This window comes from Mastigoproctus giganteus, chromosome 14, assembly GCF_048544385.1.
Source record: "Mastigoproctus giganteus isolate SK-2022 chromosome 14, ASM4854438v1, whole genome shotgun sequence".
In the NCBI taxonomy this organism is placed as follows: Eukaryota; Metazoa; Arthropoda; class Arachnida; order Uropygi; family Thelyphonidae; genus Mastigoproctus; species Mastigoproctus giganteus.
In genome coordinates this window covers 91607609-91620936 of record NC_143588.1, presented here as the reverse complement: position 1 = coordinate 91620936, position 13328 = coordinate 91607609, and the positions used below count along the sequence as shown (strand labels likewise).

The 13328-nt window shown below is 39.2% G+C and overlaps 1 protein-coding gene across 2 annotated transcripts in view; it reads right to left on the bottom strand.

Annotated features, from left to right (window-relative positions):
* LOC150075350 (sushi, von Willebrand factor type A, EGF and pentraxin domain-containing protein 1-like) overlaps positions 1-13328 on the bottom strand; it is a 253397-nt gene that overhangs the window by 24627 nt on the left and 215442 nt on the right. For both annotated transcript variants that reach the window (XM_090388279.1, XM_090388280.1), the window contains exon 17: positions 2285-2464. In XM_090388279.1, the coding sequence (XP_090244405.1) occupies positions 2285-2464 (180 nt within the window). The remainder of the gene's footprint in view (positions 1-2284; positions 2465-13328) is intronic.

Genomic DNA, 13328 nt, shown 5'->3' with positions numbered 1-13328 from the left:
GCTAAAAAGAAGTCTGAGGGAGAAAAAAAAAAAAGAAAGAAAGAAAAATCGTTAAACGTTTAATGTAAAATTAAATTAAAATATATACAGATTTTGAACAATATTTTTGTAAATAATATACAATTACATACACAAGAGATAAAGAAAAATCGTTAAACGTTTAATGTAAAATTAAATTAAATTATATACAGATTTTGCACAATATTTTTCTAAATAATAAACATACAATTGTGCTATGCATATTATGACTTTATCTTATGAAAAATACATACAGTAATCACTTATTTTCTTCTGCACCTTCTTCCGGCTGATAATTTTGTTTTCAACATTTGTTTGGAGTGAAGAAACCACCAAAAGTCCTTCAGTATCTTCTTCAGCAGCGAAAAACATTTTTAAACGATTGATTTGTATGAGCGCTTCTTCTATTTTCATCGGTGGTTTGTCGTTAATATGTTCTTCGACAGAATGACCTCCTTCCATTTCTTCATCCTCATGAGGAACTTCTTGAAAAATATCGATGATAATGTCGTTGATATCTAGAACACCATCTTCTGTAGTGAGGTTTGAGTCTATATCTTTGTAGCCAGGGTCACTTGCAGCGGAAGTATCGTACATTATCAATAGATGTTGAAGTTCTTGTTCTTCTTGGTGCTCCACATTGCTGTTCACAACTTCAATTTTTGCGTTTGAGAAGCCAGACTTTACAAAACAGTTCACGACAGTTTGTTTTCTAATTGCGTTTACTGAAGAGGAAATCCATTGAATCGCATCTAGGATGCTGATTTTCTTTGCAAGGTCACTCGCACATGTTACATCGTTCATGTTTGCAATGAGATGTCTTAAAACACGTTTTCTGTAGTGAAGTTTAAAATTTTTTATTATCCCTTGATCCAAGGGCTGATACTGCAGATGTGTTTGGTGGCAGAAAAACGATTTGAATGTTGGACAATTCAATGTGCGGGTGAGATGCAGCGTTATCCATGAAAAGAATAATTTTTCTGTTTTGACGAATCATGTTTTGGTTAAAGTGACTTATCCATTCGCTCATGATATCTCGTGTCATCCACGCTTTTTTATTAGACTTCCAGTCAACATCCAAAAGATTCAACTTTATGCCCTTGAAACAACGAGGATTTTGTGGGTTTCCTATAACAAGAGGTTGTTCAAAGTCTCCCAGCATATTTGTACACAATAGTACAGTCAAGCGTTACTTAGAAATTTTTCCACCCTGGCACTTTTCGTTTTTAAGACTCTGTTTTTTCAGGAAGAGCTTTAAAAAAACAACCCTGTTTCGTCACAGTTGCAAATATCCTTAGCTTCAAAATCACGACATAAATCTTCCAATTTGACGGTCCACTCTGTTACAACCCCAGTATCAACAGATCCACCTTCACCACTTACGGTTTTCCAAGAAATTTTATGCCGAGTTCTGAACTTGTCTAGCCATCCCACAGAAGCTTTGAACTCATTTACTCCCATAGATTTCGCAACCTCCAAAGCCTTTTCCCTAATAATAGGCTCATTAATGGGAATTTTTTTAGCACGTGCGCGACAAATTTGAAGTCCAACAGTTTTCGGGAATGATTTTTGAACCTGATCATTTCCGTGTTGCCAAAATTGTTTGAGCAGTTCATTTTTTTTCTTTAGGATGTCGCTTACCTGCGTCTTCCCGATTTTGAATATTACAGTTAGATTGCGAACACTATTTTTTTGCCGATCATACGCATTAATGAGTTCGACTTTATCTTTTAAAGTTAAATGTTTACGAGAAGACATTGTGCACTTCACACGACACTGAACAAAACTGAAAACTGAAACTGAAAAGACGAAAGGCAGACCATATTTCCCCATGGCTGTCCGTTAAAGGGAAGTTTCACTGTATATGTAACTGATCATTGATAATGGCAATTTAAACAAATACAAACAAATGTATTTATTTTAACCACACATAAACAAAAAAATTTATGATCCCGTACCAAGTCTAATGAAAACAACTCCACTCTCCACTTCTAAGTCTGATTCTGGTTTTAATATGAAAAATTTTTGTAACTTTCGGAACATTAAACAATATTTTAGTTGCATGGTGTGCAGGTATATCAAGAACTGGAAACTGGCGAAATAATGAGCACTTAAACCTGCATGGAATGTAAGCTGCCTTTAATTTCATGACAAACATGAAACAAACTTAAAACTTAACAAATATGAAACTGCAACTAATTTATTAACAACAAATTAAATTTATTAATCATTTCCACTTGTTTAGCAAACTAAATCAACCACATACCTTTACAAACAGGTATTTCAGCTGACCAAATACCATTAGGCAAGCACTGTAGAAGAGGATGACCTTCTAACATGGAAGGAAAAGCACATTCAAAGTGAGCATTACTGTATGGTTTTCTATATGGGTCGTCGTATGTCACAATCATTGTCCTAGATGGAATGATTTTAGGGCATTTCACATCTGAAAAATGTTATTAAGCAAATAAAGGCTATTAAACAGATAAACTATCATGAATTCAGCATGGAATAAATAGAGTAGATAAAGGATAACTCTCGTTAGTATTCCATGCAATTTTAGAGTAAAATCTTCAAGCAATGGGATATATATATATATATATATCCAACTGATGCACCATTAGTGTTACAGCATCGTGTTGTACAGAGCTACATAATAATAGGAAACAAAGTTTGCATAAGAGGAATCATTCCAGAACATCTTACATTGCAAATCCCTTAACAAGTTGTCTTATTCATGTACCTCAAATAAACAGCACTTCCTTAGAAGGAGAAGTATACTGCTATTTATTCTCAGTTTAGCATCATTGGGGAGGCATTTAATGACTATTTTTAATAAAATTCAAGTGATTAATAATATAAGAAGAATATGAGTATATTCTGGAAGAGCTGCATATATTGTATATATAAATAAATAAATATGATTTCTATTTTTTATTTATTTTTTTTCATATTGCCTCAATAAATAAATAAGTCTACAAATGCACTAGCTCTCAAATTATTAGGTGCAAACTTCAGATTTTAAATATTTGTTTCTGTAAGATTAAAAATATTAAATATAGGATAAGAAAATTTTCACTAATAAGGAGTGTTTATGAATTGCATTTATAATGTCATTTTTATTGTATGTTTTATGAAATATGCATCTCTTGATTATTTTCAAAATGAAATATAGTATTACCATTAAGTTTTAGATTACTGAAAAGAAAACATAATTATTGCAGATTATGTTCCCTTGTTAATGATGAACTAGCAAAGCTCAAGTCTGAAAACAGTATTACTACCACATCAAGTAAAAGGAAATACTTTTATTGACAGAAATTCACTACAAAACAGTAAATGTTTTTGATCCATATTCTTCATTAACAAATAACAGTTTTTGTTATATGTGATTTAGGAAACCTTGTTTAATAATCATAGGATTATAAGCATTCTTTAACCATCTAACAGGTACACCCGATGCCCCCAGTTCCATACTGCCACTTTTTTTAAATAAAAATTAAGAAATAATAAAATTTTAGTATTTTTAGTATTCCTCAATTAATGTTTTTATTTTTGATATGCATCATTAACTGTTTTAAAAATTCATAAATATTTTTGTAAAAAAATAAAATGCAGTCATAATCCTACATTCAATTTGCAATGTGATATGCCATGCCTATTTGATTAACTGTGTTAATTATTTAATAATTGTAAATCCTGCAGCTAGCACTATTTATGAGGCAAGGATAATCGGAATAGCTTGTTTGTTATTTTGGATTTTAGGAGCATTAGCAACTAAGGCCATATTGCCCCGGGGATATGCGGTGGTCATTCCCTGATCTTTCCGCATCCTCCGTATTTGGTGGGCATGGGCTCGAACCCCGGTCAAATCAAGAAGCGTGTGCTCGCACTGCTGCTCCTGCCCATCTGGCTACAAAGCCAATCAGAATAGCTATATCAGAAATATAACTAAAGAAGAATGTGTGGTTTTCCATCTGTGGTCTTTCATCATTCTACTGTGTTTGTGTGTGTGTGTGTACACACACAGTAGAATAATGTGCACACATACAATCTAGTAAAATCATTATAACCAACTACCTAATAGTGAGTGGCTCCTCTTGCTGCAAGTACTGCTGCCACACTGTAAGGCATGGACTTTATAAAGCCTCTGAACACAGCAGGTTGTGGGGTTTTTTTGTTTTTTTTTATGAAAAGCCCAAACACGAGAGGTATTAGAACCTATAATATTTAGTCCCATGCTTGGGTTGGAGGTTGAGAAGACAAAAGAAGATATTTGTTGACATTAGACTTGAACTTCTATAGACTAATTTTCAGGAAATACGTATGAAGGAAGGTTGTTCAAGAAAACGGCAGTTGACTGAATAAATGAGGAAGATGAAAAGTTGGTTCTGTGAGTTTGAAGTTGGACAGTAAATGGATGTTGGTTGGTGGTGGCATGTGTTTGGGCTGTTTTGAAAGAGAGAGCGGGAATTATAGATGCCAATTCAGAAGAACAGTGCCCAAGGAAGTATCTGTAGAAAAGGCATGCAGCAGAAACAGTACATCTATGAGTGGAGAGACTCTGTTAGAGATGAGTCATTAATTAGGCTAATTGCTTTCTTCTGAATGGAATCTAGTAGCCTGAGAGAGGTTTCGGGGGCACAGCCCCAGATGTGAGAACAATATTCCACAGTATGGCGGATTTGCAATTTGTACAGAGTGAACAGCTGTTTGGAAGAAAAGTAACACCGAGAGCGAAAGAGAAAACCAAGTTTTTTTTGATGCAGAGGAAGCAATATTTGTAATGTGCTTGTGCCAAGAGAGATTAGAAGTCAGGGTAATCCCCAAAAGAGATATATCAACTTGCCTAGAAATCGGAGTGTCACCAAAGATAAGAATAGGAGCAGAAGAATCCTTTTTGCAAGATATAAGACAAGACTGAGTTTTAGAAGGGTTGAAATCAACTAAGTTGTCTTTCCTCCACTGGAGAATTACCTGGAGATTGGCATTTAAGGAATTAGTAGCAGATATTTGAGAAGTTGAAGTGATTGAACAGGGCAAGGTTTCTGAAAAATGGAAAATGGAATGCAATGTGCTATCATTGGCAAAACTATGGATAGGAATGCCAGTCAATGGAAGATGGTCATTAATATATATGAGAGGAAAAGAGTGGGGGAAAGAACTGAACCTTGGGGAATACCAGCATTAGTGGAGAAGTTAAAAGACAGAGAGTAATCTACCATCACCCTCAGTGAGTGATCAGAGAGAAAACTGGATAACCAATTACAAAAAACAGTTGCCAAACCATAAGACGGAAGCTTGTTTAGAAGACCTTTATGCCAAATACAATCGAAAGCCCTTGAGATGTCTAGAGCAACTGCTTGTGTTTCACCAAACTTTTCCATTGAATTTGTCCATAAACAGGTAACATAAGCCAGAAGATCACCTGTGGATCGACACTGACAGAATCTATACTGTGGTGATCATTGATCAGATGGAAGGTTTCTAGGTAGTTTAAAAGTTGGCGGTTAATTGATTTCTCCATTGTTGTTGTTTGTTATTTGGTTTTTAGGAGCATTAGCAACTAAGGCCATATTGCTCCGGGATATGCGGTGGTCATTCCCCGACCTTTCCGCATCCTCCATATTTGGTGGTGACGGGCTCGAACCCCGGTCTAATCAAGAAGCGTGTGCTACGCACTGCTGCTCCTTCCCACCTGGCTACGGAGGCGCCTCGATTTCTCCATTACTTTAGAAAGAGTAGAAGTAATTGCAATGGGACGATAATTGGATGGGAGGGATTTGTCACCCTTTTTAGGAACTGGCTGGATATGAGCAAATTTCCAAGAAGAAGGAAAAACACCTTTGGAATAAGGAAGTGAAAAAAGGCAGCAAAGAACAGGAGTAAGTTCAGGTTTTGAGAACAAGTGGAGAAATACCATCAGGACCTGGAGCTTTCTTAGCATCAAGATTCATAAAAATCCTTCTGACATCCTTTTGGTGGAAGACCACATGAGGCATTGAATGGAGCGTGTTGGGTATGGTAAGAGGTGTTTTACCAAGATTATTAATACATAAGTTGGAAGAAAAATGGGATGCTAGCAGATCAGCTTTGCTCTTGGCCGAAGTGACAACAGAACCATCTGATTTTGACAGAGGTGGGAGTAGGATGGGCAAAAAGTTACGGCCAATAGCTTTGGCAAGAGACCAGAATGCTTGGCTACCATTACGGCAAGAAGCAAGTTTTCTATTCTTATCCTGTTCAAAATCTAGTTTGGAGTGATTAATAACTGCTTTACAATTGTTGCGAGTTTTGGTGTAGGCAGAAAATGAAACTGAAGAATTGGAAACAAGCCAATTACGATATGCAATATTCTTCTCTTGAACAGCCTTAGCACTTTATTGGAAAACCAAGGTGTAGATAAAGGACAAGATTTTAATGTGAAATATGGAATGAAGGATTCCATTCCTACAAGAATAATTTCACTGACAAGATGTGAGCAAACGTTGACATCAGAAGCTTTGAAACAGTAATCCAACCAAAGAAAAGAAGAAAAGAAATCTCGCACGTCATGCCATTTTGCATTCTTGTAATGCCAAACAACACGAGGTTGGGAATAGCCATGAGATAAAGGCTCCATTGGAGAAGAGACCATCACCAAGTTGTGATCTGAGGTGCCTAAAGGACCATTCACTTCATCTGTGTACTTAGAAGGGTTGTTTGTGAGAAAGAGATCAAGCATGTTGGCTGTATGGTTAGGAGTGTCCGGTATTCTTGTAGGTAAATGAACAATCTGTGCAAGGTCATTAGTAATTGCAAAGCCTCAGCATCTCAACCAGCTGGGGCGGTGTGACTAGAAAACAGAAGCCAGCTGGAGTTGTGAACATTAAAATCACCAAGGAAAATTACCTCACTGTTAGGAAAGTTGGACTAGAGAAAGTCAAGTTGCAAAGAGAGGAAGTCGAAGAGCTCCAAGTGATTAGTGGAGTTGGGAGAATGGTAGAGACAACAGATGAATTTGACACAATGAGGTAGAGATTTTAAGCCAGAAAAGATCGAGAAGAGGAGATTCCAAATTACCAAGTCTTTGACAGGGAATATCGGAACGGACATATTCACAAGTATCACCTTTGAGGCGAAAGGAATCGTACAGCCAATAATTTGGGCAACTGAGATGAGCAGAGGTTCAATCAACTGATAACTGAGATTCTGTCAGAAAAAGTACTTGGGATTTGGCAGACTGCAAGTGGAAATGGACATCGTTGAGATTAGAATTGAGACCACACATATTTGTGAAATTAACTTGGAAGTGTTTGGGAGGTTTAAATCTTTTCGCAGATAAGCTCACTCTATTAGTTTGACAATTCATGGTATATTCAATAGTAAGAAAAAGTGGGGGGGGACATGCTGTATGAAGTAATGAAATTTTTGATTGTGGCGTACATGTAAGAATATACCCAGATCCTTGACATAACGTGGCCTCGGCAATGCCCTTCCGCATACACATTACTCAGACTCCCTCCAGTCACTGTCTGGCAGAGTTGTTGTTGTTGTTATTTGGTTTTTAGGAGCATTAGCAACTAAGGCCATATTGCTCCGGGATATGCGGTGGTCATTCCCTGAATGACCTTTCCGCATCCTCCGTATTTGGTGGTGACGGGCTCGAACCCCGGTCTAATCAAGAAGCGTGTGCTACGCACTGCTGCTCCTTCCCACCTGGCTACGGAGGCGCCTTGTCTGGCAGAGTAGAAGTAGCAAGATTATACAGGCAGCCTCCTAAACAGTTAACAGTAAGTTCGGTCCAGTGTACTAACTAACGGCCAGCCTGCGAACACCATTTTAGTTCTGTACCCTCTAAATGTAAGGAAGACTGGATCTCGCCATGATGTCCATCATAACCTCAAAGTCATCAGTCATACTGCATGATGGAAGAGATGGGGAAGGGTTGACCAGAACTTAGTTCTGGAGACTAAACATGGGTTCCTCCACTTCAAGTCTCCAATAAGCAAAGTGGTGGTATTTCCCCGGTTGATGAGAGTCATCTACCACCTGTATTGTACCACATTGCCAGGATTGCTTCCTACAGATCTGCGATAGTCCATGGTGGAGGAGGAGGGTGCCTCCGTAGCCAGGTGGGAAGGAGCAGCAGTGCGTAGCACACGCTTCTTGATTAGACCGGGGTTTGAGCCCGTCACCACCAAATACAGAGGATGCGAAAAGGTCAGGGAATGACCACTGCATATCCTGAAGCAATATGGCCTTAGTTGCTAATGCTCCTAAAAACCAAATAACAAACAAACCATGGTGGAGGATCCAAGCACCAGATTTAAATTCACATAATCCTGTGATATTCTTCAGGATTCACATCCAGTGAATTCAGCAGCCAAGGTAGCACCTAGAAGACATTTCTGTATTTGGTGCTACCTTGTCACTCTTGAACAAACTAGCAATGTGGCTGGGTGCATTATCCTAGTGAAACACACCTCTGCTATCTGGGAAGACAGTCAACATGAAGGATTGTTCCTGATCAGCCACAATAGATAGGAAGTATTTAGCATTCAGAGTGTGGTCTGTGGGCTCCAAAAGATTCTCCAAAAAATACCCCCATACCATAATACTGTCACCACTTACTTGTTTCACTTGGACAAGGACATTGGAGTGATGTTTCTCCACAATATTACCATAATTGGAGGTCTCACTTTAGGAAGGATGTTGATCTGCTGGAATGGGTACAGAGAAGAGCAACCAGACTAGTGAAGGGAATAAAAGGATACTTTTACCTAGAAAGGCTTCAGTTCTGCAAATTGCAGTATCTCAAGACTAGGAACCTGTGAGGAGATCTGATTGAGATGTTTAAAGCTTTGAATGGATGGAGTTAGCTGAATGTTAATGGCATTCTTCCACTTGCCAAGACTACACACATGAGGGGGCATAAATTCAAGTTGAGGAAGGATGGTTGCAGGATAGATGTGCAGAAGTTTGCTTTCAGAGACTTCTGGGAGTCATTGTGGTACAAGAAAACACATGGGTTGTGCTAGGGTAGCTAAGAATAGGAACAGGTGCATGTATACTTGCATGTACACCAATGCTAGGAGTTTGGTTGTTATTGTTGTTGTTATTTGGTTTTTAGGAGCATTAGCAACTAAGGCCATATTGCTCCAGGAATATGCGGTGGTCATTCCCTGACCTTTCTGCATCCTCTGTATTTGGTAGTGACTGGTTCGAACCCCGGTCTAATCAAGAAGCGTGTGCTAAGCACTGCTGCTCCTTCCCACCTGGCTACGGAGGCACCCCCAGGAGTTTGGTAATAAATTTGATGAATTTGAGGTATTGCTCAAAACATCAAAGGCAGATATTGTTGGGATATCAGAGATGTGGTGTCACACAGATATAAGGATGCAGAACTGGAATTGAATATGAGGAGTACAATGTGTACAGAAAGGATAGACAGGAGAAGAAGGGAGGAGGGGTTATGCAATTAGTTAAGAAACACATAAAATCCAAGGAAGTGAAGCCAGTTGACATCGCTGGACAGTACAGTGTTGAGTCAGTTTGGTGCGACATAAGTGGGAGATCAAAATTGAGAGTAGGAGTGTGCTATAGGCCTAATGACTGCTCTGATGAGTATAATAAGAAAAGGGAAATAGAGTGGGTCAGTAAATCAGAGAGTCTTATAATGGGGGATTTTAATTTCCCAGATATTGACTGAAATTTGTGAGTTGGTCACTCACACACTAGCAAGGCTTTTGTGGATTTATTTGATGATTGTTTTCTACATCAGCATGTCCGGGAGGCAACTAGAGGAAGTAATACCCTTAATCTGATTATCAGTAGTGATTCTTCATGCATTAAGAATCTGCAGATAAAGGAACCACTAGGTGGCAGTGATCACAGTGTGCTGAAGTGGGATTTACTCAAAGAGGTAACTATCATCAGGAGTAAAGGGAAGGGTTTTTGCTTTCGTAAAGGCAACTACGATGGTCTGAAACAGTATGTAAATTCTATACAGTGGGACCAACTGATGATGTTACCAAGAGCAAATTCAAAATGGGAAGCATTCAAAGAACTTATCTTGGAAGCTACTAGGCTTTACATACCAACTAAGAAATATTGTTCAAGGTTTAGGCCTAAATGGATGTGAGATTACAAGAAATCTTTGGCAAAGGATGCAAAGAAAAACGGCAAAGAGTACTTTATTTATGTAAACTCTAAAAGGAAGGGGATGAATCAGATTGGTCCACTTGATATTGATGGTTCAACTGTTGATGATCCTGCTCAGGTAGCTAACAAACTAAATGAATATTTTGCATCGACATTCACACATGAGGAATTATTCAGCGAGGGGAATGCCAGAGGTGTATTCAACTCTGGCAGTAAGCTAGATAAGCTTGTAATAACTGAGAGTAAAGAGTGGAGGAGAAATTGTTGAAGATAAACACAAGAAAGACACCTGGGGTGGATGGGCTCTATCCAGTTATACTAAAGGAGGCAACAAAGGAAGTAAGCAAACCCTTAGCCATAATTATGAGAGCTTCCTTGGACTCAGTACCCATAGACTGGAGATGTGAAATGTGACAAAGGAGGATCAAAGGCTGACACAAGTAATTATAGACCTGTGAGTTTAACTTCTGTTCCAGGAAAATTAATGGAGGCACTGATTAAAGAAGCACTGCAGGATCATCTAGACAAGACTTCAGTTATAGCTCAGACACAGCATGGTTTTGTTAAGGGAAAGGCTTGCCTCACCAATTTGATTGGATACTATGATGCAGTCACAAAAGAACTGGATGCAGAGAATAGCTTTAATATTATATATTTGGATTTTAGAAAGGCTTTTGATACTGTTGCACATGGAAGGCTGCTGCACAAATTGGAGCAGTGTGGCACTGGAGGCAAATTGCTGCTATGGATAAAGGGATGGTTGAAGGGGAGAAGACAGAGTGGTAATCAATGGATACTGCTCATTGTGGACTAATGTTATTAGTGGAGTCCCTCAGGGCTCAGTATTGGGTCCATTATTGTTTTCTGTATTTATAAATGATATTGATGATGGAATATCAAGCTTAATGTCCAAGTTTGCAGACGATACAAAGGTTGGCAGGGTTGTTAAGGACACTACTGATGCTATGCTGCTGCAACAGGATCTGGAAAAGTTGAGCAGATGGGCTGAGAGGTGGCAAATGAAGTTTAACATTGACAAATGTAAAGAACTACATATGGGAAACAGCAACCCCAGAGCAACGTATCAACTCTGTGGTACTACACTGACAGTGGTAGAGAATGAACAGGACCTGGGAATAATTGTACAGGCAGATATGAAGTTCTCTGAACAGTGCAGATGGGCTGCAAGAGTAGCTCATGGTGTCTTGTCAATGATATACAGGAATTTTTCTAGCAGGGATAAGGAGGTGATTATTCCCTTGTATAAGGCAATGGTCAGGCCACACCTTGAGTACTGTATACAGGTCTGGAGGCCTCATTTCAAGAAGGATGTAGAGCTGCTGGAACGAGTACAGAGAAGGGTAACAAGATTAGTGAATGGAACCAAGGGTTGCTCTTACGAAGAAAGGCTAAAGTTTTGCAAATTACAGTGTCTGAAGGCTAGGCGAGGTGATCTGATAGAGATGTATAAAGCTTTGAATGGTTTGAGCATGCTCAATGCCGATATGATTCTTCCTTTTGCTCAGAATAATCACCTGAGAGGGCATAAACTCAAATTGAGGAAAGACAGATGTAGGATAGATGTGCGGAAATTTGCCTTTAACCAGCGGGTGGTTGGTTCATGGAACAGACTTCCATCCCTTGTTGTGGAAGTTGATAGCCTAAATAAATTTAAGGTTCAGCTGGACAGGTATTTTGAACGAATGGAGGGGTGAAATGGGAGTGGTTTTTTTTTTTTTTTTTGCTGTTGCTGCATAAGCTTGCTTTCTTGCATCATATGCCTCTACTAATGCTAATGTGGTTGATTGTTGGAACAGGCTTCCATCTGTTGTTGTGGAAGCGGATGGGTTGAATAAATTCAAGGAAGAACAAGACAAATTCTTGGAGGGTACAGATGGGTGAACTGTGTTGGTGTTTTTTTTTTTTTTTTTGGCTGATGCTATATAAGCTTGCTTTCTAGCATCATTTGCCATTACTGCTATTACTTTTCATCTACCATGCACATGGTATAGCAGGATATGTGATTAATTGAAAATGAAACTTTTTTCCAGCCATCAATGGTCCAATGACACCATTTAGATGCAAACTTTGTGTCAGTGGCACTGAATGACTAAGCACAAGTACCTTGATCAAGTATCTACTCTAGCAGCCTACACAGATGAGAGCTAGTTGGATCATGGTCTTGAAAATACTGCTGGCTGTCCCTTGATTAAAGTCCATTGTCAGCTGTTCCACCATTTTCTATCTATTGGCTTGCACAAGGCAGGAAGGACAGCCTATGTTGACCATGACCTTTGATGAGGCATGGGCACCTGCTATTGGCCTAGTGACTGCTGCTCTATCCACTGTCCATTCACTCTTGGAATACCTTAATTACAGCACTCTATGAACAGCCCACAAGATTTTTGGGCTGTTCCATAATACTGCTACCATCCAACCAGTGCCAGACAATCATCCCTCCTCTTTCAAAGTTTGTCAGATCATGTCCCTTGCCCACGCAGATCAAGTACTTTGTATGGACCAAATGCCATGAACTTGACATATCACACTGACCAATTCTCGTTGTGATACATATGCCAACAAGTGGGGTGGAATGGCCAACTACTAAAACATAGGGGCAGTTGTAATGTTTTGACTGAACAGTGTTCACATACATATTATATTTTTGTTTGTAGATATACACTGAATGGACAGAAACCATGGATACCTACATAGTAATGGGTAGGCCCACCTTTCGCACAGATAAGGGCACTCACATTGAGTGCCCTTATCTGTGCATTGAGGCATTGAGTCCACTAGTTCACGAAAATGTTCACAGGTATTTCTACCCATGCTTGCTGCACTGCTGTCCATAATTCTGTCTCATTCCTGAGTGGAGGACCCAAAGTTCGAACAGAGCTTTCCAAACCATTCCAAACATGTTCCACAGAGTTTGTGTCCGGTGAACGGGGAGGCCATTCCATGGTGGTAAAATCTGCAGAATTCTCCTTCAAACCATATTCTAGTCACCACGGCTCTGTGGGGGAGTGCATTGTCCTGCTGGAAGAGTCCATTGTCCTGCTGGAAGAGTCCACTGGCCTGTGGCTGCACGATGACCATGAAGGGACGCAGATGGTCTGCAAGGATGGATGTGTAATCTGGACCATTTAGAGATGCTTCTAGACATA